The sequence below is a fragment of the Orbicella faveolata genome, unplaced genomic scaffold (assembly GCF_042242905.1).
Source record: "Orbicella faveolata isolate gen_17 unplaced genomic scaffold, um_ofav_v1 contig_14, whole genome shotgun sequence".
Classification (NCBI taxonomy): domain Eukaryota; kingdom Metazoa; phylum Cnidaria; class Anthozoa; order Scleractinia; family Merulinidae; genus Orbicella; species Orbicella faveolata.
In genome coordinates this window covers 16,174,696-16,195,710 of record NW_028301541.1, presented here as the reverse complement: position 1 = coordinate 16,195,710, position 21,015 = coordinate 16,174,696, and the positions used below count along the sequence as shown (strand labels likewise).

The 21,015-nt window shown below is 38.4% G+C and overlaps 1 protein-coding gene across 1 annotated transcript in view; it reads left to right on the top strand.

Annotated features, from left to right (window-relative positions):
- LOC110046798 (hemicentin-2-like) overlaps positions 1–21,015 on the top strand; it is a 297,824-nt gene that overhangs the window by 43,658 nt on the left and 233,151 nt on the right. The window contains exons 36-45 of the mRNA XM_089287541.1: positions 1,641–1,925; positions 2,745–3,053; positions 3,899–4,213; positions 4,399–4,466; positions 9,611–9,839; positions 11,697–11,993; positions 13,390–13,689; positions 15,881–16,177; positions 17,592–17,891; positions 19,773–20,072. Of these exons, the coding sequence (XP_089143667.1) occupies positions 1,641–1,925; positions 2,745–3,053; positions 3,899–4,213; positions 4,399–4,466; positions 9,611–9,839; positions 11,697–11,993; positions 13,390–13,689; positions 15,881–16,177; positions 17,592–17,891; positions 19,773–20,072 (2,700 nt within the window). The remainder of the gene's footprint in view (positions 1–1,640; positions 1,926–2,744; positions 3,054–3,898; positions 4,214–4,398; positions 4,467–9,610; positions 9,840–11,696; positions 11,994–13,389; positions 13,690–15,880; positions 16,178–17,591; positions 17,892–19,772; positions 20,073–21,015) is intronic.

Genomic DNA, 21,015 nt, shown 5'->3' with positions numbered 1-21,015 from the left:
AGAAAGTTCCAGATTAAGACCATTATGTCATCGGAGATTTCACAACGGCTACGACTGATGGTGCAATAAAACACCAGTAATTAATTTGTGCGTAATTTTTGGACCTTGAATGAAAATACAACCTTGAAACATAAACACTGCAAAGGAGAAAGCCGTAGCAGACTACCAAGGTAGACACAAACCAGAAGTGAACCAAGCAGGGGTGAGTACTTATGGGACTACTGTACCAGAGCTATCAATTGCGCTCTGCACTATCTGAGATTGTCTCACTAGTCTGTGAATAGGCAAACAGGTATGACTCACAAAAATGAATTGTTAGGTCTATGATCAATATCTCACTGTATGTATACCACCATGGGTCAGATGGGGGCATCAGGCCAGATCAAAGTGCATTCATAATACTACTGGAAGTGTAACGCTTGCATTCTGTTTACTTTACAGTTTACTTTTATCATAAGAGTACCCTATACACAGGCCAGCGTGAAGGCATGGTCTAAACTTTGAAGCTATACGTGAATTACCCGGAATTTATTCTCGCTGACTGGTTTTTGATTCCTCTGATATATCAGTAGAAATAAAGCAACAAGCAACAGATTAAAGCTTAAAACTGTCTTAAATCAGCTGTGTAAACGTTCCTGAAATGGAAGATATGTAATTCAAAACTGTGTGTCAATCTGTTTTAGGAAACCCTTTTGATAAAGGGTTGTAAATACTGAAGTCCTGAAAAACTAAATGCTACCATAACATAAGAAAAATCTAGGAATCTGATTTGACTTTCCAGGATCGAAGCCTTGTGTAGTTTAGAGTAAGAGCAAACCCAGGAGCTTGAAATACTCTGGAACGCACAGCAATTGAGTAAATTCCAGAGAAACCAAGTAAGATCAACCAAAGGTTTATTCGAAGGAAGCAATGAATCACACAATATAGAAAACAAGATGACAAAATAGAAATCCGATGTACTTGTGATTGATAAATCAAACAATAAAGAAAACAGGATGACAAAATAAAATTTGGATGTACTTGTGATTGTTTGAAGTTGTGGTTGTGTGAGGCCTTTGATTTCTTATAGTCTTTTCAGGAAATAGCACACAGTGCTGTGTGGGTCATATATTAACAAACAATCAGGCAATAGTTAGTCAGAGTAAAATTTATTGAACAGAACCTCGGTATAATGAACCCCATCTTAATTAAACACATGTAACATGTTGTACTGTGGCTATGGTTATGTTATTATGCTGTAAAGATTACCACTATTGGTTCACCAATGGCTGGGCATTTGTGTGATACCAATATTGTTGCATTACTTGATAAAGAGTGGTTAAGGTCGGTATTAACTGTAGCTGTTGGAAAAGTGCTGGAAACTGTTACCAGACACCTTTAGTTAAAAAAGTGTGAAAAATATCCTGTTTCTTTGTAATTAGCTCAAAATGGTATCCGAAATTTCCATGTGATTAGCAATAATAGAATTGCTTTTGCCAATGAGAAATTCTTTTAGAACAAGTGTTATTACATTGTATATGACATCACTTATTTTATAGTGTGATATAGAAGAGCTTCACACATGTATATTTTGATCATGTAGCATATAATTATAACAAAGAACATTTACACATCTAAGTCATTTGGATGCTTTTTTCTAGTTCAACCTGAATTCATCAGCAATCCAGAGAATTCAACGGTGATAGAGGGTCAGAATGTTAATTTGCAATGCCAAGTTTATGGAAATCCTTTACCAGACGTGAGATGGACAAAAGATGGAGAAGCAGTAAATGTAGCAGATCAGAGGATAGATGTCTCTTTTACAGGAAATACTTCAACTTTGACAATAGTCAGTGTTGACCAAGCAGATCAAGGGCTGTACAGATGTGTGGCAAATAACAGTATAAATAATGTTACTTCTTATCCAGGAACACTGACAGTACATTGTGAGTGCTTAATTGTGTTGTTTTCACCTGATACTCAATTGATTACTTCATCTACTGGTACTATACACATCATGTTTCTATCAACCAAGATCACAGCCTGGTTAATGTCACTTCTATGCATATTTTAAGGCTAACTACAACACAAGAACAAAACCAACAACATCATTGATAATTCTCAGTGTTGCTGCCACTGAGAATGAGTAAAGAGTAGTTTGAGGAAAGTTTATGTTCTGTAATCTTATATGAGGGTTTGATGTGTCAGAAATGGTCAGGAATGAGTGAGATTTCTACAGCCAACCAATTAGTGCATGAATACATATATAGTGCAAAGCACTTCCTGGTGTTTTTATTTTTTTTATTACGATGTACAAACAGATTATGTGGACTGACATTTTACTTTGTTGGAATGGTGGAACCTTCATTTCAACAATTTTGTGGAAATGTCACCCCAACTTGAAGGAAAATAGGCTGTGATCGCAATTTTACAAGGGTTGAAGGTGATGTGCTCTTTTCAGTATCACCATTGGAATGGGTCTTAAAATCTCTTGTACAAACAAAGAAAACTGTTTAAAGAAAACATTTCAAAGTACATATTGTTCCTTGTACATGTTTTAATCTTGGCTCATGACTGATGAGTTAATAATTTCAGCAGATGTATTTATCTGTCCCAGTTGCCCAGTTGGCCCGGCCAGATAGGCTTTAAGATGCAGTAGATCACCTCATTCCCTTCATTTAATATTTTGACTTCATTTCACTTTCTATTATTTTTGATCATCTGAAACAATTTTGCAAATAACTGAAACAATTTCACAATTGCAGTTGTACCAGAAGTGACGATTATTGGTGTTCAAGTACAGTTTGTGATTAAAGGAAGACAGTTACTGCTGACATGTCAGTATAATGCTTTGCCACCATTGTCTGAAGTGCAGTGGGAAAAAAATGGAACTGCGATAGCAAGAAATGCTAGTGTGGAGATTAAAGACTCACAAGTGGATATTCCATTTTTTAATGAAAGCCAAGTACAGCTGCTAATAAATGCAACTACACCACAAGATGCTGGGAATTACACCTGTCTTGTTATTAATGATGTTGGTAACTCATCAGATACAACATCAGTTGTTATTCAAGGTGTGTTTTGTTATAATTGTATTATATTGATGTGGGTTTATAACTTCTGTCAGTAACTATGCAGAAGCAACTTGTGCTTAAAATTAGATGGTATTTCCAGTTTCTGTGTTGCTTTTAACACTCCTTGCTTTTATGGTTCTTCCTAAATTTGAGAACCCTCTTAACTTTTTTTAAATTGGCGATCTGCATTTCCTTTTTTTTTTTGTTTTACACCATTAATTTTCAGTGGCCTTAGAGATCTGACCACTCAGAAGGAAATTCACAGGAAAGAGAAGAATCAGCCAGGATCTAATGAAACTGTATTTAGCATTTCTCAATTTATATCATTGGTAAAACTGAAAAACAAAACAAATAAAAATAATAAATAAACAAATATTTAGATAGGAAGTCACATCAGCCTTAGCTGGTTTTCATGCCAGTCCTCTATCCTGGTCTAATTGGAATTTGGAGTGTTGGTTTTTGTGGAGAGAGGAAAACCGGAGAACCCGGAGAAAATCCATCGGAGCAAGGCGAGAACCAACAACAAACTCAACTCAGTTATGGCACTGAGCCGGAATTTAACTTGGGCCACATTGGTGGGAGGTAAATGCTCTTGCCACTGCGCCATCCCTGCTCCCTTAAAACTGGTTTCATTTGTTTGCTCAGTTTAATAGCCAGGAGGAATATAGCCTCCTTGATTAGGCTTATTCTGATTCATAGTGCTTCAATTAATCAAACACTATTTTTTTTTTTTCACTTGGTCCGCTTACATGTACATGTAGTCTTTGTCAATCTATAGTTACCTGTTGAACTCTGATTGTACATGGACTGTTGTTCAAACGTGTTTATATTAATTAACTTTACAGTGGAACCAAACCCACCAGTGAATGTGGTAGTTGTCTCAAAGAGCTCACGAGTAGTGCATATTTCCTGGATTGCTGGTTTTGATGGGAACAGTGCAATTCAGAACTACACAATGAAGAGAAGTCTAGATAATGAAGAGTTTGTAGATGTTGTCTGTCAAGGATCCCTGTCAGATAGTTCCTGTGTGGTGTCCAGCACAAGCGCTTCTCTTGGAAACCTCTCACCTTGGACACCATACTACTTTCAAGTGTTTGCGAGAAACATAGTTGGCATTAGTGATGGGAGCCCTGTAGTGAATGCTACCACAGATGAAGAAGGTGCTCGATATACCCAATGCAGTTTCAACATTCATTTAACGTTTGTAATAATTTTATACAAGTTCTACCTTTCACCCTTAAAATGCGCAGGCACTACATGATTCCTAGATATTTTAATGATGAGGTGAATCAATTCGAACATTTGTCACTGATTACTAAAGGTATGGTGTAATTCCTTTTTACAGTTCCAAGTACTGCTCCAATCTTTGATGTGACTGTTGTCAATTCCACTGCCGTTAATGTCTCTTGGCAGGTATTATAATGAAACATTTATAGCACTAAGCGTAAGGTCAAGTAGGATGACTGGGTCTCAAGTTAGCCTTTTTTGCTTGTTTCCCTACTGAAATACAGTTGAGGTCCATATTCACACAAAAAAGGTTGAGGCCAACATCCAGCCATCTTGGGCAAACCGCGAACTCAGTGGTCAATTAATGATGGCATTACTAAAGAACATCATTAATATAGGATATACAGTGGAATCCGGATTTTTTGAACCTCTAAGGGAAAAGAAAATTGGTTCGAAAAATCAGAGAGTTTGAGGAATCAGGGGTAAAATTACAGCTTTTGACTGAGGAGGGGAATCGACTTTTGGTTCGAGTTATCGGGAGGTTTAAAAGACTAAGGGTTCAAGAAATAGGGATTCCACTGATTTGATTTATCTTGTGTGCCTGTGTACATGTAGTTTCCCATAATTAAGTTTACTTTACAGTGTTTAGGTCCGACTTTATCAATGTTTTCACCGATCCTTACCATTTAAAGAGTAGTTATGGAGAAAACTATTTCTTTGGAGTCTCACTTAAGACAGTAGACCCTCAATAAGAACAAAAATAAATTAGGTTGACCCAAATATTTAGCTGTTTGAAAGAATAAAGGCTTCTTTCAAGTTAAGGAGCATAGAAAATGTAGGCACTATTTTGCTATGTGAGTAATGAATTACTGCTCCACAATCCAAGCCATTATGTTCCCTCATGGACAGCAAATTCACATTACATGTACACCAGTGTTTCAAATGGCATCTTGCAATCTCAGACTTATCACTTCACAAGTCAAACAAAAAACCCAGACATTGAATGTACTTTCCTACTCCTAATGTGATTGACAAGGATTACTTGAATCCACTGACCTGTACTGATATGAAGCCAGCACAGAACCCAAACAAACCTCAGCATGAGATCCATCATGCAATATTAAAGACTGCTATTGGTGTATGTGTTTATTACAAAAACCACTGTTTGTGTTGTCATGTTTTTTTGTTATTACGTTATTTAACAAATAAAGAAACCTCGACTGTGCTCTGTTCTGTTGTAAAGCACGCAGGAAGCGGTAGAATACGAAAGAACTGTAGAGGACAACGCGAGACATAGTGGTGTGTTTCCCCTTCTGCTATCGTGTTCTACCGCTTTTCCTGCGTGCTTTACAACAGAACAGAGCAGTCAAGGCTTCTTTACTTGTTTTATGATGAAGAAGCCATTAATTTTCCCACACAGTCAGCTAATCTTTCCATCCAAACTTTATTTTCCAAACGAGGAAAAGTGGCGTCAGCGTGCATCTGTTCTCTGATGAAGCACGCTAAAATAAGCCAATCACAATCCTTGCTCAAATAATTTCATTGTCTAACTAGACGACAGCTGTCAATCACAAACTGGACTTCAGCTAAGCTTTCAGTTTCGAGTGGCTTTCGAGAGAACAACGATCGCTTCAAAGTGCGCTTTTTAGTTTGATTTAAAAATATGGATCTAAAAGTCTAGTCCAGAGGAATCCGGCCGCATTGTGGTTCATGAAAACGTGAACTTTTCCAATGCCTCCAATGGAAATTACGAAACAAAGAGCTCAAAACATGCGGATGAAAATGCGAAATGCTGAGCTGTATTTGAAAGGAGCCACAGTTATTTACGGCTTCGGCAAGATTACCCGAACCAGCGTCAAAGTTGAAAAGACGAAACTGCTTACATCACTGAAAGCTTTCATATTGTTGATTACATTTATTAAGGTGATTCCTCGGAATTGCATTCGGCATCCCTACTGCGCACGATTTTCGCGTCATGAGCACGTGTACATTAGCGCGTGCGCATACAGTACACAACATCGAGAGATCTCCTTAAGCTAAGCCCGACAGCGAAATAAATCCTCATTTTCTCTTAAACGAGCTGGGTGACCTATATTCTTTATTACGTAATTGCGACCTGCAATTTATCATCTTCAAGAGAAACATTTTTTTTTTTTTTTAAATTTTTCGGAAGGAAAAAACATCCAGCTAAAAGCGTGCACAAAACCGTTACTTGAGGATGCAAATTATGACCTTGAAAGCAATGTCTCCAGAAACGTTTTGAGTTGTTTAAAACTGTGTGAATGTTCCAGAAATTGTATATTACATTGTTCCATATGATCGAGACTTTCCAGTTATCGAGTCTTCTTATGAAATATTTTCCGCTACCGAAAATGGAACGTAAACCGATGAAATAACGCGCATGATTAGGCATAAATGGGGTGAGATTGGCCCGTCATATCTCTTTTGCGAGCATGGTGACCTATCCTTTTTATTGTATTTTCCGAAACAGTGCTTGGTCGGGAACGTTGAGAGAAAGCTTAACAAAACAAACTTTCGCCAATTTCTATTTCTGAGGAATTACCTTTATGTTACAACCATGACAGATTGCATACTGATAGGAAGGTATTTTACATGTAATCGGAAAGGATTAGAATCATAGTACCTGGCTGTGGGTTTAACCTTGTTTGCTAATGCCCGCTGTTCAAAGCACATTTTTATGCGCTGGCGCATTGAAGGCATCTGCACACGTTCATGCGTTCTGGAATTACCGGAATAAACAACGTTCCTAGACAAATCATCCTGAAAGACATATGTAGGCGAGCTCCATAAACTTAAACGAAACCAATATTCTCCAATGCGACAAAACAGTGTACAGTAGTTCTCTAAAGTAATTATTTTAATGGATCGTTTATGATAAACTAATGTTCGTATAGTGTGATCGTCCGGGTGAGTGTAGTTCTGAGAAGAACTATTGTTGGTGACTGACGTTTCGACAACCTGAGCGGAAGTCATCTTCAGCGTCAAGTGAATAGTTTTTGTCAGTCGATGATGTTATAAGTGTGGTTTGTTGAACGTGATTGGTCAGTATAGCCATGACGGTATTGGCTGAAAGACTCGTGTAAAGTTTGTCATCAGTCATTGGTGGGTTTCGATCCGTCCATAGGTCGGTTTTTGGTCCGTGTATTGTTAAGTCGGTCTATTAGAAGTCCGTTTGTCGGTTTCGTTTCCGTCATGGATAAGTCGTTTGCAAGGCGCCGGTAGTTGTTGACATCTGTTAAGAGGCGTTTGTTCTAGGTTAGTGTACCAGCTTTCCAGAGTCAATTGTTGAAAATAGTTTGTACCGTAGGTTAAGCACTGAGCAGAGTCCCAGCCAATGTTGTGGTTTGTCAGTTGATGTACAGCAATGTGATTGTTGGCATCATCATTTCTCGTGGCTCGTTTGTGTTCAGTCAGTCTCGTGTTAAGGTTTCTGCCAGTCTCACCAATGTAGGAAGCCTGGCAGTCGGAGCATTTGATCTTGTAAACTGCTCCCTGTCTGTTGTTAGGTTCGTCTCTGGCTTTCACGTTGGTCAGTAAGTGTCGTAACGTAGTTGTAGGTTTGTGGGCTACAAGAATGTTGTAGGGCTGTAGGATCCGTGAGATGGTCTCAGAAGTGCCTTTAATGTAAGGTATAGTCACTGTAGTAACAGGTGTAGGGTTCCTGTTCGTAGCGTCAGCTTCAGTAGGTCGGTAAATGTTTCGTCTAATAAAGTCAGCGTTGTAGTTGTTTTTGTGAAAAACACGTTCAAGGTATCTGTTTTCGTCACGTAAGCTGTCCGGTGTGTCACAAACTAGTTGCGCTCGTCTCGTCAAAGTCTTTATAGTCGTGGCTTTGTGTGAAGTCGGGTTGTAGGATGATTCGTCAAGTAATCTGTCGGTATGCGTCGGTTTTCTGTACACTGTCGTTCGTAGTTCGTTGTTGTCGCAGCTTACCAAACAGTCTAGAAAAGGAAGTTTTCCATTTCCTTCGATCTCTTTAGTAAAGTGGATGTCGGCGTTCTGTTCGTTTAGGTGGTCGTGAAAATCGTCAATTTCGTCTTTGTGAACGGCGGTAAAGGTGTCGTCAACGTAGCGTAACCAAAGCGGGATCGTTTGTCGGCAAGTTGCAAGGGCGCGTTCCTCCACGTGTTGCATCACAATTTCTACGACACAACAGAAACAGGCGACCCCATGGCTCTTCCATGCAACTGTTTGTAGTGTTTACCGTTGTCCTGAAAGTAAGTCGATGTAAGGCAAAGGTTCATTAAGTCAATGATGTCTTCTGTCGGTAACGGTAGCTTAACGGTAGATTGTTGTATAGCGGTCTCGGTACACTGTAATGCCAATTGAAGTGGAATACTGGTGAACAGCGATTTCACATCAAAAGACACAAGCTCGTAGTCGTCAGGTATCTGTACTGTCTTAATAGCGTCAATAAAGTTCTCCGTAGATTGTAGTTTGCGTCTTGATTTGTCAGTAAGGGGTTGCAGTATGGTCGTCAAGTATTTAGACAGTTGATACGAAGGGGACCCACAGAATGACACTATAGGTCGCATCGGTATACCAAGTTTGTGCAGGTTCGGTAGTCCGTAAAGTTTCGGTGGTTGAGGCACTGAGCACCTCAGTCGATAGCAGCGTTGAGTGTCAATAGCGTCAGTCTTTTTAAGCGTAAGTATTTTGCTGTTAAGTTTACGTTGAAGTGCTGGCGTCGGGTCGCGTTTAAGTTCTTCGTAAGTTTGTTTGTCGTTAACAAGTGCGTCCATTTTGTCGAAGTAGTCAGTCTTGTCCATAACAACAGTGACACGTCCTTTGTCGGCTGGTTTTATGACAATGTTGTTGTCGTTTTTCAGTCGTTTCAGTGCTTGTTGTTCGTCTTTTGTCAAGTTATTGTCAGGTATAGAGGCCGACTGTACCGTGGAAGCAATTCTGCTTCTGATGTTATCCTTGGCAGATTCTAATAAGTCTCGCTGATGAGACAGAACCGCCTCAACACGCTATACGAACTACTGATACTCCTGAGTTCAAACCATTTACTATAAACTAATGTGTTCCACTATCTATTCACGGAAAACGTGTGCACCAAAGTTAAGGATTTACAGTGTATTTTCGTTTTTCAGGATGCGTTCGTGAAAGTTTAACTTAAATTGTCCGCCAAATATTAAGGGAAAAAAAGTTCTACTTAAACCTAAACTGATTTCTTTGTTGTAATATTAAAAGGATACACTTTTAAAGGCGAAATTAATTCGTGAGCGGTCAGTCCATCTTAGTGGTCCGTATTGCAAAATTTGGTAACTTTGAGTAATATATTGTTATCAATGGTCATTATTTAGGTGCTGACGAGAGAGCAAGCCAGAGGAGAAATCTTGGGTTATTACGTCTTGTACAACATAAAAAGTAATCCAACATTGGCAAATAGAACCGCTGATGGAAAAGAAACCACTTCGTACGAGATATCATCCTTAAAGGAGTTCACCTCGTATGAGTTTGCTATGCAAGCTTTCAACAGCAAGGGGGTCAGTCAAAAGAGCTCAGTCTTGGAGAAAAGGACAGATGAAGATAGTAAGTTTATCTGATTTTGATATTTTGTTATATCACACACACAGTAATCTTGAAAGTGAAATCTGCTAAGGCAAGCCAATTTTGATTGGCATGCTGACTCAGTCAATCAGAATCTCGTAGTTATATCATGGATAGCGGCAGCAGCAACTCATGAACTGTGCTACAGTTCTTGTTTTTAGCTTTAAATTACAATCAAGGTTTAAATCTCAAGCGCTGATTGGTATATATTTCAAAGACTAGGTGAATCAATTTGATTGGTTTGCATAATTAAAATGTTTCAGCTTTTTCGCTTTATAAGCAAGAACACAAAACTTCCAGGACCAGCATATAAACCCTAAATAAAGTTTTTGCGATATGCCTTAACCCATTACCTTAGGCGGCCGTGACGAGCGTTGGCCTTTGTTCCACTTCTGACGTCATCGCGTTTGACCAAAATTGGCATCACTTATACTCAAATTCTACAGGAGGAAAACATCTTTCCATTGATGAGAGATCAGAGGTTTCGGTACAACTGAGCCGAAAATGCTCAGAAATTTGAGTGAAAAACTTGGAACAAGATTTCCCTCAACTACACTTGGCTTCTCCATACTAGGAATTTTCCGTCTCGATGATGCTTTCTCGGGAATTCTTGAACTGGAGGCAAGCCCAGTAGAAGGTCAATCACTGCAACAAAAAGATGAGAAAAGGAGAAAAAGGAAAGGCGAAAAGAAATTTAAAAAACCGAAAACCGTAAAGTCGTAGGTTTCTGCACATGCCCGAGCAAAAATGTCATAAAACCTGATGCTATTGAAAAGAAAGGCATGCTGTCATGTTGCAAATGTCTTTTTCAGTAGATTGCAGCTAATTTGGCTCATGTCCAGGCTAAAAATGTCCGAAATGCATCAAAAAGGCATTTTTGGCAAAACGTTCCGGATGTCAATGGGTAAAAGTTCTTAAAGTAGTCAAGCTTTCGGATTCAGCACCCTTTCCTTCTCAATTCTTTGGAATGAGTACTACTTTCTAGGGTCGTTACGTTGACCTTAGCATGCTTAAGATCTATACATACTCTTTTGAATCATTAATCTTTATTTTAACTAGAAATTGTGTCAACCTTAAACTGAAGATATAGAGAACCACTACATAAAATTAATTATTTTGTGTCATTGCAGACTTCAGAACTTTCCGTAGTTTCAGGAATTTTTCTCAGTGTTTAAGCTTTAAGCATAATCAAGAAAGAAGAGGTTTATGCTTAGTTTTTAGAAGATTCTAACAGTTTTGAAACGAAAAGGACAAAGCTGATGGAAAACATCAGAAAGCGGAACCTAACATGATTATTTATTTGGTGTTTTCACTGGTCTTGAGGAATTGTCGCTTCCAGAACTTTCCTGGATAATTAAAGTAATTTTAATGGATCTTTTGAAACAGTAGAATTTAAAACGGCTGCGGTATCGCCGAAATGGTCCTTTGTTCAGTTCTTTCTTTGCTTGCTTGATTCATTCTTTAGCCTATTTCTTTGCTTTCCTTGATTCATTCTTTAGCCTTTTTGCACCATACTATTGCGTAATTATTTCAGACTTCCCTATTAGCGTCGTAATAGCGTTTTTGTTTTTTCTCTCTTTTTTTCTCTTCTTTTCCTTTCTTTTTATGTGAGCATTTGTGCTATCTTACTGATATGCAATTTATTTTCATTTGACACTGATGTCAACTGGCTGCCTGGCTCCGCTAGCCCCTATGATTATTCCAGGCACCCAGTGCTCTAATTTTTATTTTTGCACAGTTAGTATCATAGTGTGAGAGAGTACAAAGAAAGATTATTATTGTTGTAGAGTATAATTAATGTTTATGCCATTTGAAACTCAAATGAACTTTCTATATCAGGACCTAGTGCTGCACCACAAAATGTACAAGGACAGAACAGCAGTTCAACAGCCATCTTAGTCACGTGGGATGAAGTTCCAGCTGATCAACAGAATGGTTTCATCACTAATTACACCATTGCTTACCACTCACAAACAGAAAATGACAATGGAAGTGTTTTGGCTGGTCCTGATGATCGTCAAAAGAATTTGACAAATCTACAGGAGTACGTCAACTACAATATCACAGTGTTTGCATCTACTGTGAAAGGAAATGGACCAGCCAGTGACCCTATTATTGTAAGAACAGACCAGGATGGTAAGTTCAGTATGTTCCCAGTAACGTACCCGACTTCAGTATTGAACTGCTGTATCTTCCTGTACTCACTGGAAATCTGAAATTTGGCCCGATATAACACATTTACTCTTAATGTGATATCAGAAGGTTACATCTTTACACTTGTAGCCGTCGCACATTTCAATATCTACAAAGCTAATTAGTTGCCGACTATCCGAACAGCGAGTCAGTTATCAGAGCATAATACACTTGCAACATCAAGTTAACTTTCTGCAGTCAACCGATGTATTTAGCTTATTTTCACTACTTGCAAAGTTGGCCTTTGTTTCGGGAAAAGAAATCGGCTAGCTAGTAACCAAGCATCGTGGTCAAAGGAGAAAGGATTTTTCTTTCTGCTTCGTGTTTTTCCAGCTAATACAGTCACGCGAAATCAACACAGGAAATAATTCAATAGACTTTCAATGTTCATATCTTAAAATCATGGACAAAGTTATCCAAACAAATTGTTACACTTTGCAAATTTAGAAGAAACTGGTCGGAAACTGGGCGCACTAAACCAAAACTTAGTTAAGGTTTCTGACTTCTGTTATTTCAGAAAAGTTCAAGTTCATTTCAAATTAAACGATGTTCTGATCACTAGAACTCTTCGAGTTTCTTCACGCCAAAAATAAAAGAACTTCCTTTGAAAACGTTATCACATGTATCAGACTCTTTGTTTAGCATTGGTAGTATTACCGTGCTCTGAATATCGCAAATTTTAACCATGACCATTTTACTCACCGCGAAGGCTTGTTTCTCAAGCTAACAGCGCGCTGAAACCTTTATTCGAAAGCTGAAACGTTTAAATTCCTTTCGGAAAATTTCCTTTTAAATGACACGCACGACGTAAAAATGGGTTTTATATAAAACTGGTCAGATACTGGTACTGGTCAGAAACCAGACAACATACCGTACCTTTCCTTAGAAATTGCTGTGCATGTTGTGGTAGTTTCTTTCTGTTTTGTTCAGTTTAAAGAACTATAATCGCATGTTGTCAATTCAAAAATTTATTTAATATAAGTTCTCAAAATACTGTACACCGTTAGGGATTTTAGCGGCTTTGCAAGGTAAGAGGTGATGCAGTTCATTTTCTTTTCTTGCCATGCTTTTAAAGTCCAATCAATACATTAAAGTAAGCTCCAATGATCTTCCTCTCATAAACTACTAGCTTAAAGTGGCATAGTGATCTCTGGCAGGCTTTTGTTTTCATAGACATCACAGAGCAGGACACCCAGATCTAACACTAGTAAATACCAATAGGAAGGTCTATGGCAAACGCTAAAAGAAGCACGTCATTAATTAGTAACTCATCATAGTAACACAGCAAAGCCCAATCAACCACCATTCAAAGTTAACTTGTTTTGAACTTTTCTGTCAGAACCTGATGGCCCTCCACAAAATGTAACAGGCCAGAACAGCAGCTCAACAAGCATCTTGATCACTTGGGATGAAGTTCCAGCTGATAAACAGAATGGTGTTATCACGGGTTACACCATTACTTACCACTCACAAACAGAGAATGACGATGGAGGTGTCTCGGTTGGTGCCAATATTCGTCAAAAGAATTTGACAGAACTAAAGGAGTACGTCAACTACAGTATCATAGTGTTTGCATCTACTGTAAAAGGAAATGGACCAGCCAATGATCCTGTTATTGTAGTTAGAACAGACCAGGATAGTAAGTACTTTATATTTGTATCCTTTTCTTGTGGGTGTTATGGTAAATTTTGTGGCTGCTTGGTATTAGAATTTCATAAGCGGTTTACACGGTAAGAGATCATGTAAGGAAAGTCTGCATAGTACGAGCCAAGTTGCCCATCAGGCAGGTGCGTATCTCCGCTTTCAGTGGCATCAAGCGACTAGGAGTTTTTCTACTTCTCCCTGGTTGAGATGCTAGTCCATCGCATGATTAGCCCCAGCATTAAGTTCGCCAGTACCCATTTCTACACCTGGGTGGAGAGAGTCACTGTGAGAGTTAAGTGTCCTGCCCAAGAACACGACACAATGACATTTGATGTCTTCGATCAGGGCTCGAACCAGGACCTCTCGATCCAGTGGCGCGCGCACTAACCATGAGGCCACCGTGCTTTCACAATAGATCATATTCATGTACAGATGATTTTCATTCCTTTTGTGTGTTTTAAATCACATCATTACGGAAACACCAAAGTACTGCTTTTTAAACAAAAACGATCGATTTCAGGCAGTTTTGGAAGTACAGCTAAGTCGTCACCCTCTCTTTACCCGGTCGCAAAAATGTACTAATATAATCAGTTTACAAGTGAATATATGAAAAATCATATGTTTGTACTGCGGAGAAACATGATTGATCATCGCAGTTATGCACACAACTTAAGCAGTTGTGAAATTAAAACCTGCGTTCGAATCCCGTTCAGCCCTAGAATTTTTTTTCAGGCTTTAATTTCACAACTGTTTAAGTTGTGTGCATAACTACAATGATCAATCATGTGTTCATATGTCTTTCTCCATAGTTCAGATATATGTTTTTTCATATATTCGCTTGTATTCTTCACCATCTACGGCCCGGGTGTATTACAAACTCACAAAGTGATCAGCTTCCAGATGGCTTGATAGCTCGGTTGGTAGAGCAGTGCACCGTTATCGCAGAGGTCATAGGCTCGAATCCCGTTCAGGCCTGAACTTTTTTGTTTTTTTCCATACTTTAATTTCACAACTGCTTTAAAAGTTGTATGCATAACTGCGATGATCAATCATGTGTTCGTACATAATCAGTTTAATACAGCAAACCAGATTTGCTTTAAGTGACCACCTCTGTTAAGCGGCTGAGGTCACTGCTTTGCCGTTCCAACCAGAGATTTTGTATTGTTTTTAATTCTATTTAACTGCCAACGAGAATACTGCTTGGTGTTAAAAAAAATAGAGGTTTCCGCCATATACGTATAAGGCAAATTTCTGCTGAGTGAACGCCTATCCGGTGGCCACACTTTTGTAAGTGACCCATGCTCATTTTTCAGGGGCGGCTTCTTAATAGACGTTTGACTGCAACAACCTTTATGTTATACCATGTTTCTTGTATGTACATATCACGCGTGTACAGTATTCCCTCCACATCAGACAACTAACATTAGACATATCCTTGACAACCTTAAGGTAATTCCCCTGAAATAAAACTGCACATAGATTTTGGTTCAAACTTTCTCCACTGAATATTTATCATATGAGAACTTTAATTATAAAATAAAAAAGGGGATGCCCATGCTCGTTAAGGAGCAGTGAGGCATTTAAACTGTCCCATTTTAGCATTATTTAATGCTTATTACAAGAACGCATTCCAAGTTATTGTAAACTCTTTGTGAGCCCAGACTCATGAAAACACGCCTCAAACTACAGTCAACACTTGTGTCGGACACAAATAAACTTTTTAAGTTTGATTTTAACAGACACCTGAACCCTTGTTAAAATATTTTAACCAAATTGCTTGCCACGGCTATCAAACTGCAAAATAGAAAAGACTACAGTGCAGCTGCTATTTTCCTTATTTATTCAATTTTCAACTGTAGAAATCAGATCAGTCTTTTGTCACGCAAAGCTAATGATTAGTTGATTAACATGACTGGAAAAAATTGGGGGTGCCCAAGCTCGTTAGTGAGCTATAGCCATTTTTCAACTGACAGAACTCAATATTAAGGCAAATCCACCATGTTTTCAATGTGTGCGTGCACGAGCGCGCGCTAAAGACGCCATAAATGGTGCGCAATAAGGATACGCCATGCAAATGTGAGGAATCACCTTAAGAAACAGTTCTTTTGGAAGTCTTCGTAGGAATAATACATGAAAGACCAGTGACAATCATTTCAAAATTAACTTGTTTTGAACTTTTCTATCAGAACCTGATGGTGCTCCACAAAATGTAACAGGCCAGAACACCAGCTCAACGAGCATCTTAGTCACGTGGGATGAAGTTCCAGCTGATCAACAGAATGGTATCATCACTAATTACACCATTGCTTACCACTCACAAACAGAAAATGACAATGGAAGTGTTTTGACTGGTCCTGATGATCGTCAAAAGAATTTGACAAATCTACAGGAGTACGTCAACTACAATATCACAGTGTTTGCATCTACTGTGAAAGGAAATGGACCAGCCAGTGACCCTATTATTGTAAGAACAGACCAGGATGGTAAGTTCAGTATGTTCCCAGTAACGTACCCGACTTCAGTATTGAACTGCTGTATCTTCCTGTACTCACTGGAAATCTGAAATTTGGCCCGATATAACACATTTACTCTTAATGTGATATCAGAAGGTTACATCTTTACACTTGTAGCCGTCGCACATTTCAATATCTACAAAGCTAATTAGTTGCCGACTATCCGAACAGCGAGTCAGTTATCAGAGCATAATACACTTGCAACATCAAGTTAACTTTCTGCAGTCAACCGATGTATTTAGCTTATTTTCACTACTTGCAAAGTTGGCCTTTGTTTTGGGAAAAGAAATCGGCTAGCTAGTAACCAAGCATCGTGGTCAAAGGAGAAAGGATTTTTCTTTCTGCTTCGTGTTTTTCCAGCTAATACAGTCACGCGAAATCAACACAGGAAATAATTCGAGTCGAAAATGAAAGTCAATAGACTTTGTATGTTCATATCTTAAAATCATGGACAAAGTTATCCAAACAAATTGTTACACTTTGCAAATTTAGAAGAAACTGGTCGGAAACTGGGCGCACTAAACCAAAACTTAGTTAAGGTTTCTGACTTCTGTTATTTCAGAAAAGTTCAAGTTCATTTCAAATTAAACGATGTTCTGATCACTAGAACTCTTCGAGTTTCTTCACGCCAAAAATAAAAGAACTTCCTTTGAAAACGTTATCACATGTATCAGACTCTTTGTTTAGCATTGGTAGTATTACCGTGCTCTGAATATCGCAAATTTTAACCATGACCATTTTACTCACCGCGAAGGTTTGTTTCTCAAGCTAACAGCGCGCTGAAACCTTTATTCGAAAGCTGAAACGTTTAAATTCCTTTCGGAAAATTTCCTTTTAAATGACACGCACGACGTAAAAATGGGTTTTATATAAAACTGGTCAGATACTGGTACTGGTCAGAAACCAGACAACATACCGTACCTTTCCTTAGAAATTGCTGTGCATGTTGTGGTAGTTTCTTTCTGTTTTGTTCAGTTTAAAGAACTATAATCGCATGTTGTCAATTCAAAAATTTATTTAATATAAGTTCTCAAAATACTGTACACCGTTAGGGATTTTAGCGGCTTTGCAAGGTAAGAGGTGATGCAGTTCATTTTCTTTTCTTGCCATGCTTTTAAAGTCCAATCAATACATTAAAGTAAGCTCCAATGATCTTCCTCTCATAAACTACTAGCTTAAAGTGGCATAGTGATCTCTGGCAGGCTTTTGTTTTCATAGACATCACAGAGCAGGACACCCAGATCTAACACTAGTAAATACCAATAGGAAGGTCTATGGCAAACGCTAAAAGAAGCACGTCATTAATTAGTAACTCATCATAGTAACACAGCAAAGCCCAATCAACCACCATTCAAAGTTAACTTGTTTTGAACTTTTCTGTCAGAACCTGATGGCCCTCCACAAAATGTAACAGGCCAGAACAGCAGCTCAACAAGCATCTTGATCACTTGGGATGAAGTTCCAGCTGATAAACAGAATGGTGTTATCACGGGTTACACCATTACTTACCACTCACAAACAGAGAATGACGATGGAGGTGTCTCGGTTGGTGCCAATATTCGTCAAAAGAATTTGACAGAACTAAAGGAGTACGTCAACTACAATATCATAGTGTTTGCATCTACTGTGAAAGGAAATGGACCAGCCAATGACCCTGTCATTGTAGTTGGAACAGACCAGGACAGTAAGTACTTTATATTTGAATCATTTTCTTGTGGGGCTATTAAAGTGGATTTTGTGGCTGCGAGGTTCTTGTTTGTTAATCACTTTGGAGCTGATCTCTCCGTGTAAAATTGGTTTCTTTAACTAGTTAGAGACAGAAAACTGAAATTATCAATGAAAGGAATTTCGTCAAAGAAAATAACCCGTGCACTTTGAAGGACGGTAGAAATGTGCGGTATTAGAATTCCATAAGCTGTTTACATGGTAAGGGATCATATCAGTAGAAATGATTTTCTTGCCTCTTCTTTGTTTTAAAATCAAATCATTACGGGAAGACCAAAGATTGTTTTTTAAACATGAACTATTGTTATTATATGGCTAGCTCTGTGACCGGGCAAAATGAATCAACTCCTGTACTGCGATTGGCTATCCAAGCGGGCAAGATTGAGCTTTCTTGGCACTATGTTAAATTTAGCCAAATGATAAATCCTTTATTGACCTACAAGCTTGTTCGATCAAGATGGATGGATATTTCGTCTCGGTCCACAAACACGCAAAAAAATAATTTGGCCAATATCCAGCCATCTTGAGCTCACACTTGGTCAATGACCCAATTTTTACAATAACTGTCTAATATCTCGCGCGCTGATTGTCTCATTTTTATCATCAATAAGAGTACAGACGAATAAAATTTTAATTTATGCAAACTTTCACGTTCCACTTTCAGCTGTCAAACTGTCAACTATTTAGTCAATGAGATTCTATGGACTTCTTTGAGTAGCCAATCAAAAAGCGTCAAAAGCTATTGACAATGTTCGCGACCTTTTGAATAAAATTTACTTATCTTTATTTACGGCAAGTTAACGCCTCTTTTCCTTTCTTTTATTACCAGCATTTGACCATTTTGGGGTCTTGTTATTGTAAAAAAACAAGTTTACGTCAGTTTTTTTATAGGCCTGTCCTCTTATTGATGATAAATTTCGTCATAACATTTTCAAAGTTTACTGCGGAACCATTCGCCTTCGGCTCGTGGCTCCACGGCCACTTTGACAATGCCATGACGCAACTTATCATCAATAGACAGACGCATAAAAAAATGACGTCAATTTGTTAAATATATACGCAGTATTGAAAGTACAGTTAGGCAAGTGCCCTATCTTTAGCGGACAGTTGTCAGAGTTCTAATAATATGTATTAAAATATCAGTTTTATACTGCAAACCAGATTTGCGTTAAGCGACCATCACTGTTAAGCGGCTGGGGTCACCGTTTTGCCGTTCCAACCAGAAAATTATTTTCGAATTGTTTCCATACTCTATTAAACGGCCAACGAAAATATGGTTTGTCATTTCTTTACCCTGCTGCAGCTGATGAAAGGAAAGAGTGAGAAACTTTACTTAAATAAAGAATGTACATAAGCACATCCGTCAATATGCTAGGTACCTTTGTTGAAAGCAAAATCAGGGGATTGTGTCCTGTACTCCAGGATATCATTGCACAGCCGCTTGCTTGGCCATTTGATTTCGTTTAAGCTTTTTTCTAGTTCTTTTGAGCGGCTACGCGTTTTTTCTGTGTTGAAACATTGGAAGTTTCCACCACATACAAGGCAAATTTATGCTGATTAAACGCATGTCAAATGGTCACACTTTTGTAAGTGACCCATACTCATTTCTCAGGGCCGGCTTCTTAATAGGCGTTTGACTGCAACAACCTTTCTGTTATACCATGTTCCTTGTACGTACATATCATGGGTGTACAGTATTCACGCTACATCAGGCAACTAACATTAAACATGTCTTGGACAACCTTAAGAAACACTTCTTTTAGAAATCTTCGTAAGAATCATATATGAAAGCCTAGTGACAATCATTGCAAAATTAACTTGTTTTGAACTTTTCTATCAGAGCCTGATGGTGCTCCACAAAATGTAATAGGCCAGAACAGCAGCTCAACAAGTATCTTAGTCATGTGGGATGAAGTCCCAGCTGATCAACAGAATGGTATCATCACGGGTTACACCATTACTTACCAGTCACAAACAGAGAATGACAATGGAAGTGTTTTGGTTGGTGCCAATGATCATCGAAAGAATTTGACAGAACTAAAGGAGTACGTCAACTACAATATCATAGTGTTTGCATCTACTGTAAAAGGAAATGGACCACCCAATGACCCTGTTATTGTAGTTAGAACGGACCAGGACAGTAAGTAATTTTAATTTGAATCCTTTTCTTGTGGGTGTTATGGTGGATTTTGTGACTGCGAGGTTCTTGTTTGTTAATCACTTTTGAGCTGACCTCTACTGTGTAGAATTAACTTCTTTCACCGGTTTGAGGCAAAAGAAGTAATAATATCAATGAAAGGAACTTTTTCAAAGAAAATAACCCGTGCACTTTGAAGGACGGCAGAAATGTAAGGTGTTAGAATTTCATAAACTGTTTACATGGTAAGAGATCATATCAGTATAGATGTTTTTCCCTCTTGTTTTCTTTTGAAATCAAATCATCACGGGAACACTGGTCAAGGATCGTTTTTTAAACATGAGCTATTGATATTACCTAGTATTGGGAGTACAGTCAAGTCGTTGCCGTCTCTTCAGCGACCGGTTGTTAGTCCTAGAAACATGTATTAATATAGTCAGTGTAATACCGCAAACCAGATTTCGGTCAAGTGACCACCTCTGTTAAGCGGCTGGGGTCACCGTTTTGTTGTCCCAACCAGATATTTTTTTCGTATAGTTTTCATATTCTGTTAAACGGTCAACGAAAATATGTGTCTGATGTTCCCAATTAGTGCCTTTTCGCTAGAACGACCAGACACTTTAATAAAGGATATGTATGTAATTATGTATGTGTATGGCTTGGCATTTCTTTATCCTGCTCAGTTGTAGCTGATGAAAGGAAAGAGTGAGAAACTTCAACTAAATAAAGAGTGTACATAGGCACATCAGCATGATCGGTGCCTTTGTTGAAAGCACAATAAGGGGATTGTATCCTGTACTCCAGGGTATCAGTGAACAACCACTTGCTAGGCCATTTGCTTTCGTTCAGGCCTTTTTGTAGTTCTTCCTAGCCGCGCCGCTTTTTTTTTTTTTTTTTTTTTTTTTTGGTTGTTTGTTTCTTTCTTCTGGTTGTACGTGAAGAAAAT